This window comes from Leucoraja erinacea, chromosome 7 (genome assembly GCF_028641065.1).
Source record: "Leucoraja erinacea ecotype New England chromosome 7, Leri_hhj_1, whole genome shotgun sequence".
Taxonomy (NCBI): domain Eukaryota; kingdom Metazoa; phylum Chordata; class Chondrichthyes; order Rajiformes; family Rajidae; genus Leucoraja; species Leucoraja erinaceus.
In genome coordinates this window covers 75,709,454-75,728,985 of record NC_073383.1, presented here as the reverse complement: position 1 = coordinate 75,728,985, position 19,532 = coordinate 75,709,454, and the positions used below count along the sequence as shown (strand labels likewise).

Genomic DNA, 19,532 nt, shown 5'->3' with positions numbered 1-19,532 from the left:
AAAATGTAGGACCTTTTGCGGGGAAAAAAGACAGCACTGTGGGGCAGCAGTAGAGTTGCTGCCTGATAGTGCCAGAGACTCTGGTTCGATCCTGACTACGGATCCTGACTACGAACCAGCGAACCACACTCTCTGTACGTGTTTTGTACGTTCCCCGTGTGACCCGCGTGGGTTTTCTCCAAGATCTTCGGTTTTCTCCCACACTCCAAAGACGTACTGATTTGTAGGTTAATTGGCTTGGTATAAAAATGTATAAATGTTTCCCTAGTGTGTATGTGTGTGTAGGATAGTGTTAGTGTGCGGGGATCGCTGGTCGATGCGGACTCGAAGGGCTTGTCTCCGCGCTGTATCTCTGAACTAAACAAAGTTAATTCACAGACCCAACAGCCAAGTGGACTGAGACTATATTCTGACCAACAGTGGTCAGATCACAGTTCTGTGCAAGTCAAGTTGCATGGAGTTGCTGGTAAACTGCTTGGGTTGGTTGGACATTTTCACGAGTCCCGGTGCAGTGTCACTTGGAAGCCTATTAACCCAGAATGTTCAATACACAAACAACACTGAACCTTGGCATCTGCCATGATCATTCCAAAGAAATTTTTTCTCGATGTTGAACAGATTAACAGATCAAATATTTATTCTGGTGCCTCTTTCCTACCATCCTTTGGCATTTTTAAAAATTGAAACATAGAAAATGGGTGCAGGAGGAGGCCATTCGGCCCTTCGAGACAGCACCGTCATTCATTGTGATCATGGCTGATCGCCCCAAATCAATAGATTGGTGATGAGTTCACCACTGACCTGCTTGTATTAAGGTTATTCATGCTTTCAACAGCATCTTATGCAGAGGTTTGGTTAGTGGTTGAGCCATGGTTGAAAATGGCATCAATGTCTTTAACGATAGCTGTCCCCTTGGTCTTTATATCGCCTCAATGCGCATTCCGACGCAAACATTTCCAACATTTCGTCAGTTTACAATAGGTGCAGGAGTAGGCTATTTGGCCCTCCAATAAGTGGGTCTGATAGCGTCAAAAGCTTGAGCAAATCTTGCAATGAAGGAATCCAGAAATGGAACACGGCCCTTCAGCCCATCTACTCGTCCTTGCCCCATCTGGTCAGCGTGCATTAGTCACGCAAGTCAATGTCTTTCCTGTGACGCAAGGCAGACCAGTGTGTAATAGGCTATTTCTGGGATTAGGCTAAGGCAGCATTATACGATACGATACGATAGAACATTATTTATCCCAGGAGGGAAATTGACCTGTAAAACACAACAAAACTCATGGGACTTGAAGTTAGTGATGAGTTGAAAGTCCAGGTTTGGGGCTGTTCAAAGATTGTTGGGAGGGGGGGGGATGGGTGGGGGGGAGAGAGAGAAGGGGAGCCAGTCTACCCCACGACAGAAGGGGGAGGAGTTGTCCAGTTTGGATCACCTTGGTGTAAAGGGCCTCCTGTGGGTGTTCTGTGCTGCATCTTGGTGGAAATGATTATGGTATCCATTTGTAGATAAAAATGCTGGAGAAACTTAGCGGGTGAGGAGCATCTATGGAGCGAAGGAAATAGGTGACCTTTAGGGTCAAGACCCTTCTTCAGACTCAAATGGTAATCATTTGGTCTATTTACCATTCCATCAAGAACCTTGCTGACTACATTTTTGAAACTTTAGACAATAGACAATAGGTGCAGGAGTAGGCCATTTGGCCCTTCGAGCCAGCACCACCATTCAATGTGATCACGGCTGATCATCCCCAATCAGTAGCCCGTTCATGCCTTCTCCATATAACCATATAACAATTACAGCACGGAAACAGGCCATCTCGGCCCTACAAGTCCGTGCCGAACAACTTTTTTTCCCTTAGTCCCACCTGCTTGCACTCATACCATAGCCCTCCATTCCCTTCTCATCCATATGCCTATCCAATTTATTTTTAAATGATACCAATGAACCTGCCTCCACCACTTCCACTGGAAGCTCATTCCACACCGCCACCACTCTCTGAGTAAAGAAGTTCCCCCTCATATTACCCCTAAACTTCTGTCCCTTAATTCTGAAGTCATGTCCTCTTGTTTGAATCTTCCCTATTCTCAAAGGGAAAAGCTTGTCCACATCAACTCTGTCTATCCCTCTCATCATTTTAAAGACCTCTATCAAGTCCCCCCTTAACCTTCTGCGCTCCAGAGAATAAAGACCTAACTTATTCAACCTATCTCTGCAACCTATTCTCCCAATATCTCCTGACTCCGCTATTTTCTTTGGATCTTGAAGTCAACTTATCCACATGGTTGCATGAATCCTTGACGGAGTGCCCAATGCAAGGCCCCTGGTATGTGCCTCCAAGTTCCCTTTTTTTCCTTGTCCTTTTCTCCAGAGATGCTGTCTGACCCGCTGAGTTACTCCAGTATTTTTGTGTCTATCTCCATTTTTCCTTGCCAGTTTGCCTATCAACCAAACATCCTCCGAAATCTAATTTTGCAGCGTAGACTGTTGTTTCCTCTGATCGATTCTTCAACCGGAAATGAAGTTGTGGAAAGTCAACCCTTGTGTTATTTCATCCGATTTCCTAGATGACCCTGACATTATCTTGGTGATAGCTGGAGCAAGCTATCGAATGCTTTAGGGAATTGCTCAACAATGTGTTTGACTCAGAAGATGGACTCAAAATGCTGGAGTAACTCAGCGGGACAGGCAGCATCTCTGGAGAGAAGGAAACGGGTGACTTTTCTGGCCGAGACCCTTCTTCATACCCAAAAATGTGACCCATTCCTTTTACCCAGAGACATAGAAACATAGAAAATATGCGCAGAAGTAGGCCATTCGGCCCTTCGAGCCTGCACCGCCATTCAATATGATCATGGCTGATCATCCAACTCAGTATCCTGTACCCGCCTTCTCTCCATACCTCCTGATCGCTTTAGCCACAAGGGCCACATCTAACTCCCTCTTAAATATAGCCAATGAACTGGCCTCAACTACCTTATGTGGCAGAGAATTCCAGAGATTCACCACTCTCTGTGTGAAAAATGTTTTCCTCATCTCGGTCCTAAATGATTTCCCCCATTATCCTTAAACTGTGTGACCTCTTGTTCTGGACTTCCCCAACATCGGGAACAATCTTCCTGCATCTAAACTGTCCAACCCTTAAGGTTTTGTAAGTTTCTATAAAATCCCCCCTCAATCTTCTAAATTCTAGCGAGTACAAACCAAGTCTATCCAGTCGTTCTTCATATGAAAGTCCTGACATCCCAGGAATCAGTCTGGTGATCTTCTCTGTACTCCCTCTACGGCAACAATGTCCTTCCTCAGATTAGGAGACCAGAACTGTACGCAATACTCCAGGTGTGGTCTCACCAAGACCCTGTACAACTGCAGTAGAACCTCCCTGCTCCGATACTCAAAACCCGCTTAGTTACTCCAGCATTTTGTGTCCATATCTTCGGTGTAAACCAGCATCTGCAGTTCCTTTTACACAATGCGTTTAGAACATTGGTTTTGAAAATAATTTTTCCCATGTAATTATTCATCTAGCTGCACCAGAAACACTTGGAATGGACAAAGAATTGTGAATTACTGGAAGTGTACCTGTGTTGAATTTTCTATGAAAGCTAGTTTGCCAACTATTCACAGCATTACACGTATGGTGTAAAAGCCTTCAATTTAGGATGTATGCAAAGCTTGTCGCTAGATATATTCCACAGAAAGGGTGAGAATAAGGGTGTTGCGTAGAACTGTAGATGCTGGTTTGCACTGAAGATAGACTCAAAATGCTGGAGTAACTCAGCGGGACGGGCAACATCTCCGGAGGGAAGGGATGGGTGACATTTCGGGTCGAGACCCTTCGTTTCTGGGTCGCGAAACCTCCCCCGACTCTCAGTCTGTGGAAGAGTCTCGACCCGAAACGTCACCCGTTCCTCTCTCCACAGATGCTGCCTGTCCCGCTGAGTTACTCCAGCATTTTGTGTCTACCTTCGGCGAGAGTAACGGTACCAGTGTAAAGTGCAACTTACTAACATGACTTCTCCATTCACATGTTTAACGTATTTCATTCAACATGCTAGACTGTACCTTGGGATATGTGGGAGGTAAGCAATGCGGATAAAACACTTCAGCATGCACAAGTCCACTGTCTGTCTGTTTGATGCCTACACCTTTTTTTTTAATTTGCAATCATTTTGTGTGTGAACTGCTTTCATCGGCTCTTGTCATTTCCACTTTGGAGGGGGTTAAGTGCTTCCCTTCTTCATTGTGCTCATCCCCTGTGTGGTTCCTCCAGCTAGATCACCACTTTATAACCCAGACTCGCCACCACAGCCACATGTGCTACCTTCCCCCCAGCCAACAATGAACCATTCTACATTCCCCTGATCAGTGACCCCTTTGATCTGTCATTTCGACATCCTACCCTTCCATATCTCTAGTTTCCCTCTCCCCTGACTGTTCGTCTGAAGAGGTGCCTTGACTCGTTACGTCACCCCATCACAATAGACAATAGGTGCAGGAGCAGGCCATTTGGCCCTTCGAGCCTGCACCGCCATTCAATGGGATCATGGCTGATCATCCCCAATCAGTACCCCGTTCCTGCCTTCTCCCCGTATCCCCTGACTCCGCAGAGTTACTCCAGCATTTTGTGTCTATATCTTCGTGTCTAGAGTGCTTTTATTGTGTTGTGTTTCTGCATCATCCCCCCTCCCCTTCCCAGCCAAAGTCCTGAGCTTGTACCCATTGCTTTGCATTGAAGGCAGAGCCTCTCTTTTGTGCATTCGTGAATGTTATTCTTGTTGGTCTCGTCTCTATCTGTGTACGTATTTGATAATCCTTTGCATTTTCACTTTATAGCATGGGTGTTCTCTTGAGAATAAGACTGTTTTGTCTCGCCCAATTTTGGAGAGTCTTTTTATTTCAGGGAAAATTAAGTAGCTTCCTGGCTGAAGATTCCTGGCTCTGCAATTCAGGATTTGGGACAAAGGCCTTCTAGGAATTTGTTTTGAGAACCCCAAGTTGGGAAAATGTAGTGCTTTTGTTTTAAAATGCACATCGATAGGAATTTTTAAAGAAAGAACTGCAGATGCTGGAGAAATCGAAGGTAGACAAAAGTGCTGGTGAAACTCAGCGGCTGAGGCAGCATCTATGGAGCGAAGGAATAGGTGAAGTTTTGGGTCGAGGCCCTCGATCCGAAATGTCACCTATTCCTTCGCTCCATAGATGCTGCCTCACCCACTGAGTTTCTCCAGCACTTTTGTCTGCCTTAGATGGGAATTTTGTTCATTTATCACAGCATTATATACAGGTTCACCACCGTTTATTTTTTATTTTTCCCCCCCTCTCCGTCAACCGGTGGTCCGGCAACTCCTGTAATCCGGACAAAATTTGGAGAGTGCACTTCAAATCCTCCTCTGAAGCCCCCCCCCCCCTCAATTTGTGGCGCCTAGGCCGGCTGATCGGCCGATCGGATTTGCCCCCATTCCGGGGCTCCGGAACGCCAGCCCGGCCGCCGACAGATCCGACTTCAGCGACCGATGGGCTGGTCAAATTTACCCGCCGGGGGAAGGGCACTGGAACATTTGGCCCAGCCACAGCCAGCAGATTCATTCCCAGAGCCAACTTTGAGTTCCGGCATCCCGGCTCCTGAACCGCCCCAGGCAGACCTTTCCGGTGCGGTTGGCAACCTCTCGATGAGCCCGCGACCTCTGCTGGTCCGGCAAAAACGGATAATCCAGAAAGACTCTGGAGCCAAAGATGTCAGAAAATTGGTGGTGGGCTTATGACTTTCTGGAGGTGCCATGTAAAAATGCAGCCTGGAGCTTGTGGACAACCTGGATGCCAGTAAGTTGTGGCTGCATACTGTTGTAGAGCCTCTGATGCACACCCACGCAAAATCTAAATGAATATCTGCTTATTGGTTATAACCTGTTCGATTTAATTAAGTCTCTTGCTGGATTTCTGAAAGTATCATTTACATGCGATTCTTAACACTCCTATAGTGATTGGTCCCATTGTTTAAACTGTCATCTGTTGCAAATGAGTAAAATAATACTTCTCAAACAATGCATTGGTGTACAGCACAGCAGTCATTGCATGCACGGCTGCATCAGACTCAGTGAGGCCATAACTTTTTAACATGCATCGGTGCATTGTAAATATGGGACAAGGTTTGGTGTACTTACTCTTACAACGTCTACATAGAGTCATACAGCGTGGAAACAGGCCCTTCGGCCCGACTTACCCACACTGGCCAACATGTCCCATCTACACTGGTCCCACATGCATGCGTTTAACCCAATTCCCTCTAAACCTGTCCTGTCCATGTACCTGTCCAAATGTTTCTTAAATGTTGCAATAGTCCCTGCCTCAACTACCTCCTCAAGTCAAGTCAAGTCAAGTTTATTTGTCACATACACATACGAGATGTGCAGTGAAATGAAAGTGGCAATGCTCGCGGACTTTTGTGCAAAAGACAAACAACAAAACAACCAAACAAATTATAAACACAATCATAACACACATATTAATGGAAGGAAAAACGTTCAGTAGAGTTAGTCCCTGGTGAGATAGGCGTTTACAGTCCGAATTGCCTCTGGGAAGAAACTCCATCTCAACCTCTCCGTTCTCACCTCTGCCAGCTTGTTCCATATACCCATGAAAAAGTTGCCCCTCAGATTCCTATTACATTTTTCCCACCCCGGCCTCACTCTCGATTCCCCCTACTCAGGGCAAGAGACTCTGTGCATCTACCTATTCCTCTTATGATCTTATACACCACGATAAGAACCTTGCCCTCATCCTCCTGCACTCCAGGGAATGGAACTCCCATCCTACTCAACCTCTCCCTACAGCTCAGACACTCAAGTCCTGGCCACATCCTTGTAGCTTGCAGCGCAGGAAACCCAGGTTCGATCCCAACTACGGGTGCTGTCACAACCGTGGTTATACGTTCTCCCCGTGACCACGTGGGTTTTCTCCTTGATCTCCGGTTTCCTCCCAATCTTCAAAGACGTACAGGTTTGTAGGTTATTTGGCTTTGTGTAGGTTTAAATTGTCCCTAGTGTGTGTAGGATAGTGTTTGTGTGCTGGGATCGCTGGTCAGTGCAGACTCGGTGGGCCGAAGGGCCTGTTTTTGTGCTGTATCTCTGAAAACTAAACTAAAAAGCTGCCATGGTGGAATTCCAAAAAATGCTCGAAGAGCTCAGCTGGTCAGGCAGCATCCATGGAGTGAGTGAACAGTTCAGGTCAATTAATGAAGTGAAAATGGGCAAGTTTTCAATTATGAAGGTGAGAGGTCATAAGGGATAGGAGTAGAATTAGGCCATTCGGCCCATCAAGTCTACTCCATCATTCAATCAGGGCTGACCTATCTCTCCCTCCTAACCCCATTCTCCTGCCCTCTCCCCCATAACCTCTGCCACCCGTACTAATCACGAATCTATCTATCTCTGTCTTAAAAATACCTACTGACTAGTCCTCCACAGCCTTCAGTGGCAAAGAATTCCACAGATTCACCACGCTCTGACTAAATGAATTTCTCCTCGTTTTCTTCCTAAAAGAACGTCGTTTCATTCTTGAGGCTATGACCTCTAGTCCAAGACTCTCCCACTATTGCAAACATCCTCTCCACATCCACTCTATCCAAGCCTTTCACTATTCTGTGCGTTTCAATGAGGTATCCCCCTCATCCTTCTAAACTCCAGTGCCGACAAACGCTCAGCATAGGATAACCTTTATAGCCAATAGACAGTAGGTGCAGGAGTAGGCCATTTGGCCCTTCGAGCCAGCACCACCATTCAATGTGATCATGGCTGGTCATCCCCAATCAGTACCCCGTTCCTGCCTTCTCCCCATATCCCCTGACTCCGCTGTTTTTAAAAGCCCTATCTAGCTCTCTCTTGAAAGCATCCAGAGAACCTGCCTCCACCGCCCTCTGAGGCAGAGAATTCCACAGACTCGCCACTCTCTGTGAGAAAAAGTGTTTCCTCATCTCCGTTCCAAATGGCTTACTCCTTATTCTTAAACTGTGGCCCCTGGTTCTGGGCTCCCCCAACATCGGGAACATGTTTCCTGCCTCTAGTGCGTCCAAGCCCTTAACAATCCTATATGTTTCAATGAGATTCCCTCTCATCCTTCTAAACTCCGTAGTGTACAAGCCCAGCTGCTCCCTTCTCTCACCATATGACAGAATGGTTAAGGTTTTGGTTAAGAGGGGGTTTGTGGAGGACGGGGGAAGAGGTGATATCCTTGGGTGCAGACAAAAGTTATCAGGAAATATTGAGAAACAAAAACTAGCAGTCTTGGTTCCCTCTAAGTATTCTGAAGAGACCATATTTCCACACACGTACATTACTTTTCTCCAACATTGCCAACCACTTCCCTATTCTCCGTAGACTTGCATGCAGGTGGGAGTTGCAATCCCTGCCCTTCACATCTGCCTACCATTTCAACCAGTCCTTTCAGCTAAAGCACTTCCTGCACCAAACCTAAATGTCTTAAAACACTAATTCCTTGCCTCCCGTTTATCTAGTTTAGTTTAGAGATACAGCGCGGAAACACGCCCGTCGACCCACTGGGTCCACGCCGACCAACGATCCCCGCACCTTAACACACACACACGCACGCGCACACACGCACACACCAATTTACACCTACACCAAGCCAATTAACCTACAAACCTGTACGTCTTTGGAGTGGGGGAAAACCGAAGATCGCGGTGAAAACCCACACAGGTCACAGGGAGACGTACAGATTCTGTACAGACAGCACCTGTAATCAGTACTGAACCCAGGTCCCCGGCGCTGCAAGCGCTGTAAGGCGGCAACTTACGCTGCGCCACCATTACTGTCCCTAGATGAACTATTTGAGTTGAAATGTTGACTGTTGCTGCTTGACTTTGAGCATTTATTTAATTCCTTTCAACCTATTTTAACCCATTTAATGGGATTGTGAGTGATTCGATATATTTGTCATTTCATGTCACTGATTTTTCTTAATGTAAGTATTATCGAAATTTGGCTCAGCTGATTATGGTAAAAGAAAATCAAATTCTCTTTAAATGCAGAAATGTTAAGATAAGGTTTTCAAAAGCCTGGCTCGAGCATTTCATTCCCTCCTCTCAGTTCCAAACTGGGTTGCTTGCACAGGGCCTGAATGGTTTTTAAATATGCAGTCAAGATCTTCATTAGAGAATTAATCAAACCGATTCAGTGCGGCGGTGCAGCGGTAGAGTTGCTGCTTTACAGCGCCAGAGACCCAGGTTCGATACTGACCACGGGTGCTGTCTGTACCGAGGTTGTACGTTCTCCCCGTGACTGCATGGGTTTTCTCCGAGATCTTCGGTTTCCTCCCACACTCCAAAGACGTACAGGTTTGTAGGTTAATTGGCTTGGTATGAAATGTAAAATTGCCCCTAGTGTGTGTAGGATAGTGTTAGTGTGCGGGGATCGGTGTCTAAGGGCCTGTTTCTGTGCTGTATATCTCTGCACTGAACTGAAGTGCATTTATTGGAACAGTTTGTTTGTCACGTACTCTGGTGCTCTTGCATTTGATTCTGTGGGTCTCTCGATTTATGGCCTGTTGTCTCACTAAGTTTCTTTGTCCTGTCTTTCCTCCTTGCTGCACTGCCCCAGCCTGAAAAGAATGCACCTAACAGCATGTCTTCGGACCCCTCCCCTAGCATGGCTATTGGGGATGGTTTTAGTGAGATCACTTTTGCAGTGGACTGGTCGACACAGCCCAGTCTACACGAGGAGAAAACACCAGTCGCTGCTGAAGTAAGTGTGAATCATTGTCGCTGCGGTTGAATGTGTGCTTGCCATGTCTAACATTCTCAATTTGCTCTTAAGTGCAAGTGTACCCAATCTGCAATATCACGAGTTTGTGCGTTGTTCTTTTTTCTTTTTTGTGCGTGAACTTTTTTCACACAGAGTGGTGAATCTCTGGAACTCTCTGCCGCAGAGGGTAGTCGAGGCCAGTTCATTGGCTATATTTAGGAGGGAGTTAGATGTGGCCCTTGTGGCTAAGGGGATCAGAGGGTATGGAGAGAAGGCAGGTACGGGATACCGAGTTGGATGATCAGCCATGATCATATTGAATGGCGGTGCAGGCTCGAAGGGCCGAATGGCCTACTCCTGCACCTAATTGCTATGTTTCTATGTTGTCTTGTTCATAAGTGATAGGAGCAGAATTAGGACATTTGGCCCATCATGTCTACTCTGCCATTCAGTGATGGCTGATCTATCTTGCCTCTCTCAACCCCATTCTCCTGCCATCTCTCCATGACCCCTGACACCCTTGCTAATCAAGAATTTCGGATCAGGACCCCACATCAAACTCTTTCATTGAGTTTACTCCGAATGAAAGGACATTCCTTTAGGAAGGAGATTTCTTTAGTCAGAGGGTGGTGAATCTGTGGAATTCTTTGCCACAGAAGGCTGTGGAGGCCGAGACAGTGGATATTTTGATGGCAGAGATTAGATTCTTGATTAGTTCGGGTGTCAAAGGTTATGGGGTGAGGAGAGAGAGATAGTTCAGCCTTTATTGAATGACGGAGTAGACTTGATGGGCCGAATGGACTAATTCTACTCCTATTCCTGATGGACCTGACGACATTATGACCATGACTGGGTACATAAAGTGCCAACTTTTAGCATTTGAGGTTTTTCCCTTAATTATTCTGTTGATTTTAAAATTATTTTTAAATGTGCCAACAGCACAGTTTGGGCCAGAGGGTGGAAACTTGATGGAAATTAGTGTTCGTATGCGCACTTCTTTTGCATATTCTTTCTGTTCCGCTTTGAAGAAGTTTGTGTGCTGGAACTTGGCTCATTGTGCATTCCTGAAGTGTTTTGTTGACTGTAAAACCCTTTGGGCATCATGAAAGGAGACTTGCCTTTATTCTTGCAGTGGGGAAACACAAGGTTAACCCCAGATTGACACACACAGTTTTTAAGAGAATTAGATTTAGCTCTGGGGGCTTAAGAAATCAAGGGATATGGGGGAGAAGGCAAGAACGGGGTACTGATTGTGGATGATCAGCCATGATCATATTGAATGGCGGTGCTGGCTCGAAGGGCCGAAGGGCCTACTCCTGCACCTTTTTTGTTTTAGTTTTAGAGATACAGCGCGGAAACAGGCCATCTGGCCCACCGAGTCTGCGCCCGACCAGCGATCCCCGCACATCAACACCACCCTACACTCACTAGAGACAATATTTACATTCACCAAGCCAATTAACTAACCAACAAACCTGTACGTCTTTGGAGTGTGGGAGGAAACCGAAGATCAAAGAGAAAACCCACGCAGGTCACGTGGAGAACGTACAAACTCCGTACAGGCAGCACCCGTAGTCGGGATTGAACCAGGGTCTCCAGTGCTGCATTTGCTGCAAGGCAGCAACTCTACCGCTGCGCCACCGTGACTGCCTCTGAATCGGTAACATATTTTGAAAGCTGGAGTTACTCAGCTGGCCCCTCTTAACCCCCCCCTCTACAAATGTACTGACTAGTGGAAATCCAAAAGTAAATCAAATCATTCTTCTGATAAACACAATTAGCATGTGCACAAGTTATAGGAGTACAATTAGGCCATTCGGTCCATCGAGTCTATTCCACGATTCAATCATGGCTGACTTCTGTCTCCAAATCTCATTTTCCTGCCTTCTCCCCATAACCCTTGACACCCGTTGTAATTAAGAATGTGTCTATCTCTGCCTTAAAAATATCCACTGTCGGCATCCACAGCCCCCTGTGGCAATGAATTCCACAGATTCACCACCCCCTGACTAAAGAAGTTCCTCCTCACCTCCTTTCTAAAAGAGGGCTCTTTAATTCTGAGGCTATGACCTCTGGTCCTAGACTCTCCCACCAGTGGAAACATCCTCTCCACACCCACTCTAAATCTATGCCTGTCATTATTCTGTAAGTTTCAACAAGGTCCTCCCTCGGCTTTCTAAACTCCTGCGAGTGGCGGCCTAGTGCTGTCAAACGCTCATCATATGCCTCCCCACTCATTCCTGGAATGTTCACAGAATAAAATAGTGCAGTGGTCCCCAAGCCTGACTAAATTTAACAGATTTTAAAGAACTTAAAACACATTAGTCATTTAACTTATTTATTACTAAATGCTGAGTATTGTCTCAATTGTGGGTGTCACGGTGGTGCAGCGGTAGAGCTACTGCCTTACGGCGCCAGAGACCCGGGTTCGATCCCGACTACGGGCGCTGTCTGTACAGAGTTTGCACGTTCTCCCCATGGCCTGTGTGGGTTTTCTCTGAGATCTTCGGTTTTCTCCCACACTCCAAATGCGTACAGGTTTGTAGGTTAATTCCTGTTTTTATATTCTGGTCCCCTTGAAATAACAAATGTTGTATACTTCATGCTATCACGCTTTGTGACTGATGTTTGTTATGACGTTAGCAACATAGCGGTGTCCCTGACTTCCCACATCCTGCATGAGACACACTGCAACAACTTGCCTGCCATTACCACCACAGCCAAATGTATAATAAAATAATGAGACACACTCCCAGAGCTGATGGAACCACCTTCTCCCATCTGCTGCTGATAGCCTCCTTGCCTCAGTCTCTTGAGCCAAAGACTCACACTTTACCTCTCCACAAGGTTATGGGGAGAAGGCAGGAGAATGGAGTTAGGTGAGGTAGATCAGCCTTGATTGAATGGCGGAGTCGGCTTGATGGGCCGAATGGCCAAAATCTGCTCCTATTGCTTAATGATCTTAAGAACAGGAGAGAATGGGGTTGAGAGGGAAAGATAGATCGGCCCTGATAGAATGGCGGAGTAGACGGTGGACTATCCCATTGTTTAAGAAACAGTTGGACAGATACATAGATAGGACAGGTTTGGGTGGTTATGGACCAAGCGCAGGCAAGTGGGACTAGGGGAGCTGGGATATTGTTGGCCAGTGTGGGAGAGTTGGGCCAAAGGGCCTGTTTTCACACTATTACTCCATGAAGCCATGGTCGAATGGCATAATTCTGCTGCTATCACTTAATGATCTTAAGAACATGAGAGTATGGGGTTGAGCGGGAGCGATAGATCAGCCGTGATTGAATGGCGGAGTAGACTTGATTGGCCGAATGGCATAATTCTGCTCTTATCACTAATGAACCTATGTTTAAGAGGGAAATGCAGATGCTGGAAAATCGAAGATAGACAAAAATGCTGGAGAAACTCAGCGGGTGAGGCAGCATTCATGGAGGGAAGGAAATAGGCAAAGTTTCGGGCCGAGACCCTTCATCAGTCTGAAACGTCGCCCATTTCCTTCACTCCATAGATGCTGCCTCACCCGCTGATTTTCCCCAGCGTTTTAGTCTACTTATGAACTGATGCTTAGTCTGGTTCTGGTTACAGCTGGAAGAGAGTAACTATTTCTGTGTTGAGGTTGTGGGTCTTGCTGAGTCAGAGGATCATGTGCATAAATCGCACTCCAGGGACTTCAGCACGAACACCGCAGCTGACGATGCCTTTGCAGCGGTCGTTTATCATATGGTTTTTAATCCCCACCCCCCACCCCCAATCCCCAGATGGGACGTTAAATTGAATCCTCGTCTGGTTTCAGACATGCTCCTCTCCATGCTCGTAACATCGCAAAACTGCTGCTGGGAATGTGAAATGCTGCAACATTGAGCAGGGCCGGGGTAACGGCCGTGGAAAGTTGCTAAGTCAGCGAGTCGTCCTTTGTCCGAACAGTTATCGGTTTCAGTTCAGTTTCAGTTTATTGTCGCGTGCACCGAGGTAAACATAGAAACATAGAAACATAGAAAGTAGGTGCGAGAGCAGACCACCAGGTCCATCGAGCCCGCACCGCCATTCGCTCATGGCTGAACACTAAACAGACACACTTACCCACAAACAGTAGACACAAGACACAGAACACAAGACACTACCCTCCCCTTTATACCGCTATCACCCCTCTCCACCCCAAGAACCTCGTGATCTCCTGGGGGAGGCAAAAAACCGGATAAAAACCCAGGTCCAATTCGGGAAAAAAATCCGGGAAATTCCTCTCCGACCCCAATCTAGGCGATCGACACTTGTCCAGGAGATCACTCAGGTCTTACTATACTAACCATACCTAGGTCCATATCCCTGCCCTCTCCCCGTAGCCCCTTATCCCCTTGGCAGCTAAAAAAACATCTATTTTAGTCTTAAATATATTTAAAGTTTCTGCTTCCACTGCTCCCTGGGGCAGTGAATTCCATAAATTAACCACCCTCTGGGTGAAGAAGTTCTTCCTCATCTCAGTTTTAAAAGAGCCCCCCCTTATTCTGCAACTATGTCCCCTAGTTCTAGTTTCCCCGATCATTGGGAACATCCTCGGGGCATCCACCCGATCAAGGCCCCTCACGATCTTATATGTTTCAATGAGATCGCCTCTCATTCTTCTAAACTCCAAAGAGTAGAGTTCCAGCCTACTTAACCTTTCCTCATATGTCAATCCCCTCATTGCAGGAATTAATCTTGTAAACCTTCGCTGCACTGCCTCCAGGGCTAGTACATCCTTTCTTAAGTATGGACCCCAGAACTGTACACAGTATTCCAAATGTGGTCTCACTAATACTGTGTACAGCTGCAGCAAGACCTCCGTGTTTTTATACTCAATCCCCCTAGCAATAAAGGCCAAAACTCCATTGGCCTTCCTGATTGCTTGCTGCACCTGCATACTAACTTTCAGTGATTCATGTACTAATACCCCTAGATCCCTTTGCGTTGCATTACAACGCAGCTCCTCCTCATTTAGAAAATAACTTGCCCTATCATTTTTTTTCCCAAAGTGAATGACTTCACATTTATTAGTATTACATTTCATCTGCCAAGTTGTTGCCCACTCACCTAGCTTATCTATATCCTTTTGCAGACTCTTCCTATCCTCCTCATCCCCTACTTTTCCTCCCATTTTTGTATCGTCCGCAAATTTTGATATATTACACTTGGTTCCCTCCTCCAAATCATTTATATAAATTGTGAACAACTGGGGTCCCAGCACCGACCCTTGCGGAACCCCGCTAGTTACCGGTTGCCATCCCGAGTATGAACCATTTATCCCCACTCTCTGCTTCCTATTTGTTAGCCAATCCTCTACCCATGCTAATATATTACCCCCAATCCCATAATTTTTTATTTTTAGCAATAGTCTCTTATGTGGCACCTTGTCAAAAGCCTTTTGGAAGTCCAAGTATACCACATCCACCGGTTCCCCTTTATCCACCCGGGTTGTTACTTCCTCAAAGAATTCGAGCAGATTCGTTAAACAGGACTTCCCCTTCACAAAACCATGCTGGTTCTGTCCGATGAAGTCATGTTTATCCAAGTGCCCCGTTAGTGTTTCTTTAATAATTGTCTCTAACATTTTACCCACCACCGATGTTAGACTAACTGGTCTATAGTTACCCGCCTTCTGTTTACTTCCTTTTTTAAATATAGGTGTTACATTGGCCATTTTCCAATCCACTGGGACCGTTCCTGCCTCCAGGGAGTTTTGGAAAATTATCACCAATGCATCCACAATCCCCACCGCTATCTCCCTCAAGACCCTTGGATGTAATCCATCAGGCCCAGGGGATTTATCCTCCTTCAGTCTCATTAATTTCCCTAATACCACCTCCTTGGTGATCTTAATAGTATTTAGCTCCTCCATTCCTACCGCCCCCTGTTTATCCAGCGTTGGAATATTTTTTGTGTCTTCTATGGTGAAGACTGATACAAAATACTCGTTTAATGCCTTTGCCATTTCCATGTTCCCCACCAACAACTCTCCAGTCTCACCCTCCAATGGACCAACGTTCACCTTAGCCACCCTTTTTCTTTTTATATAGCTATAAAAACTCTTACTATTAGTTTTTATGTTGTTCGCTAAATTCCTTTCATAGTCTATTTTCCCCGTCTTAATTAATCTCTTAGTTATTTTTTGCTGACCTTTAAATGCTTCCCAATCCTCTACCCTCCCACTATCTCTGGCTACCTTATATGCCCTTGCCTTCAGCCGAATACTATCCTTTATAGTTTTACTGAGCCATGGCTGACTGTTCTTACCCTTACCCCTTTTTTTCTTCATAGGAATAAATTTTTCTTGAAGGTTATACAGTATACCCTTAAACGTACAGTGGTACAGTGAAAAGCCTTTGTTGCGTGCCAACCAGTCAGCGGAGAGGCAATACATGATTACAATCCAGCTATTCACAGTGTGCAGATACTTGATGAGGGAATAACGTTTAGTGCAAGGTAAAGTCCGATTGAAGGTAGTCCCAATGAGGTAGAAGGTAGCTCAGGACTGCTCTCTGGTTGTGGTAGGATGGTTCAGTTCGCTGATAACAGCGGGGAAGAAAATGTCCCTGAATCTGGAGGTGTGCGTTTTCAGTTTCTGCACCTTTTGCCCGACGGGAGAGGAGAGAAGAGGGAGTGGCCAGGCAGCGACTCATAAGGTCATGTGAAAGGAGCTGAATTATGCCATTCGGCCCATCAAATATACTCTGCGCTTCAATCATGGCTGACCTATCTCTCCCTCCTAACCCCATATTCCTGCCTTCTTCCCAAAACTCCTGACCCCCTTCCTAATCAATAATCTATCTATCTCTGTCTTAACTCCTCTGACTCGTCCTTGATTATTCTGCTGGCCTTGCCAGGGCAACGGGAGCTGTAAATGTAGTCAATGGAGGGGAGGTTGGTTTGTGTAATGGTCAGGGCTGCGTCCACAATTCGCCGCAATATCTGCTGCCTTTATTCACGCCAATATTTGTCCCTGAAAAATGCAGTTGATCATTATCACCTTTGCTGTGTTGTGGGGACTTTTACTAAATGGTGACATTGCTTCCCGTATGTGACAGTACTTCATAATGTTTTATTCAGATTTTGTTTTTCTCTCCCTCCTGAAATGTGTCACACAAAAAACTGGAACTCCCTTGTTTAAAATGTTTTGCGCTTTCTAACAGTAATTGGTGCTTTTTCCAATTTAATTGGCATGTGTTTACAACTTGGCATTCACCGCCTGCATGTTTCTTGTTTTACCATTGTCTTAAGAATAACCAGTGCCCATTCATCATGTTAATTCATGTTAAACTGAGTTCTGTAGTCCAGAAAAAAAGCTTGGGATTGAAAAATTAATTTATCCTCAATGCATCTCGGTCAGGAAGAGAAATGGTTCACTTTTTGTTGCACTAATTATAATCGAGTAGGTTAGTTTATTGTCACATGTGCCAAGGTACAGTGAAAAGCTTTTGTTGCATGCTAACCAGTCGGCGGAATGACAAATGTGGATTAGACAATAGACAATAGGTGCAGGAGTAGGCCATACGGCCCTTCGAGCCAGCACCACCCTTCAATGTGATCATGGCTGATCATCCTCAATCAGTACCCCGTTCCTGCCTTCTCCCCATATCCCCTGACTCCGCTATCTTTAAGAGCCCTATCTAGCTCTCTCTTGAAAGTATCCAGAGAACCGGCCTGCACCACCCTCTGGAGACAGAGAATTCCACGAACTCACAACTCTGTGTGAGAAAATGTGTTTCCTCATCTCCGTTCTAAATTGCTTACTCCTTATTCTTAAACTGCGGCACCTGGTTCTGGTCTCCCCCAACATTGGGAACATGTTTCCTGCCTCTAGCGTGTCCAAACCCATAACAATCTTATATGTTTCAATGAGATATCTTCTCATCCTTCTAAACTCCAGAGTGTACAAGCCCAGCTGCTCCATTCTCTCAGCATATGACAGTCCCGCCATCCCGGGAATTAACCTGTGGTGGATGTTTTTGTTAAATTTACGTGGCTGTATGTATTGTTGCTTTTCACTTAGTTTGGCTGTATGGTAATGCAAAAATCACTGTACCTTAATAGGTGCATGTGACAATAAATTCGAACTTGATTACAATCGAGCCATTCCCAGTTCAGTTTAGTTAATTGTCACGTGTACCGAGGTACAGTGAAAAGCTTTTGTTGCGTGCTAACCAGTCAGCGGAAAGACAATGCATGCTTACAATCGAGCCGTTGGCAGTGTTTAGATACATGATGATAAGCGAATAACGTTTGGTGCAAGGTAAAGCCAGCAAAGTCCAATCAAAGATAGTCCGAGCATCACCAATGAGGTAGATAGTGGTGCAGGATTTTGTGCAGATACATGATGAAGGGAAAAACATGAATAACGTTTAGTGGAAGGTAACCCCAGTAAAAACGTTACCCGAATAATGCCGCTGGCTTGGAAAATGGTGGCTGGGTTTGGTGGGACGAAAGCGGGTGGTGTTGGGTTTATGTGGTTGATACCAGGGGTGGCACTGTGGCGCAGTGGTGGAGTAGTTGACTTACATCACCAGAGACCCACATTCGATCCTGACCATGGGTGCTGTCTGCATGGAGTTTGCATGTTCTCCCGGTGACCGGGTGGGTTTTACCCGGGTGCTCCAGTTCCTCCCCTTCCCCCCCCCCCCCACCACACTCCAAAGACGTACAGTTTTGTAGGTTAATTGGCTTCAGGCTCTGTCTCCAAACTAACGATAACATCTTGATGTTGCAGCAGCCGAGATCCGTGGCATAATGCCAAGATCAGTGTCTCTGTGCTGACATGTCTCTCCACAGCTTGTGTCATCTTTGGTTATTTTTGAATGCTACTTGCTCAGCAGAGCCATCCAATGGCCGAGAACAGCACAGTTTAAAAGCAGCTGTATCGACTTTTAGACTTTAGACTGCGCGGAAACAGGCCGCTTGGCCCACCATGTCCGAGCTGACCAGCGACCACCATCCTAGACACTAGCGGAGTCTTTGGTTTAAAAAGTCCAGCATCCCATCCAACTCGTGAGCCGATGATCAGCCATGAGAAGGAGAGGTGGTGGTGTCGGCGATAAGCGAAGGTCAGACAGCTGGCCGGGCTGCCCAACGACAGGGCCACAGGCGGGTGGCTGCTGCTGCACTCCATGGGCTGCACTACGTCGGGACGGGTGAGGCGGGGGCCTGACGCGGCGCTCTGACCCGACAGTCCCCTCGACCCGAGTAGTAGCAGTCAAATACGGGACAAGGGGGGTCCCGTATGGGACAAACCAATTAAGCCCAATATATGTGATGTCCTGGCTAATACGGGACAATTGGCAACCCTAGATTTAGTAATTATTTCTGAGAATTGTTGGGAGCTGGTGGACAAGTTTGTAATTTGATATTGGTACATACATAGGTGGGGTAGCTGTGAAAATATTCCAAGATTGCTGGCTTCTACTGGAATGTAACAAGTGCTGGAGGGACATTTTTATCTCCTGCTGCTAAGATGCACACAAATACTCAACTGATGTCAATATTGTAGCACAAAATGGAGGTTCCCTGTCTTGGCTTTTCTGTGGTGATGGAGCTACTTGGGTTCTTCAACACCAGGAATGGATTAAAAAAAAAAAAGTGCTCAAGATTTTAAGCAATTTTTGGAAAGGCGATTCTTAATACATGAGGCATGGATTAAACTGGTTTAACGAGGCAGGGAGAAGAGTAGACCACTTAACCGCAGAGCTCTGAACTGTCCTGGAGGGCGTCACGTTTCTTTATTGCTGAAGTGCCACATC

The 19,532-nt window shown here is 46.1% G+C and overlaps 1 protein-coding gene across 8 annotated transcripts in view; it reads left to right on the top strand.

Moving 5' to 3' along the window:
* The window catches only part of LOC129699113 (myc box-dependent-interacting protein 1), a 144,843-nt gene that overhangs the window by 103,976 nt on the left and 21,335 nt on the right, over positions 1–19,532 (top strand). For 3 of the 8 annotated variants that reach the window (XM_055638776.1, XM_055638772.1, XM_055638775.1), the window contains 2 exons: positions 4,057–4,080; positions 9,613–9,756. The exons of 3 other annotated variants lie outside the window; for them this stretch is intronic. In XM_055638776.1, the coding sequence (XP_055494751.1) occupies positions 4,057–4,080; positions 9,613–9,756 (168 nt within the window). The remainder of the gene's footprint in view (positions 1–4,056; positions 4,081–9,612; positions 9,757–19,532) is intronic. 2 more of the 8 variants (XM_055638777.1, XM_055638774.1) reach the window with 1 other exon arrangement.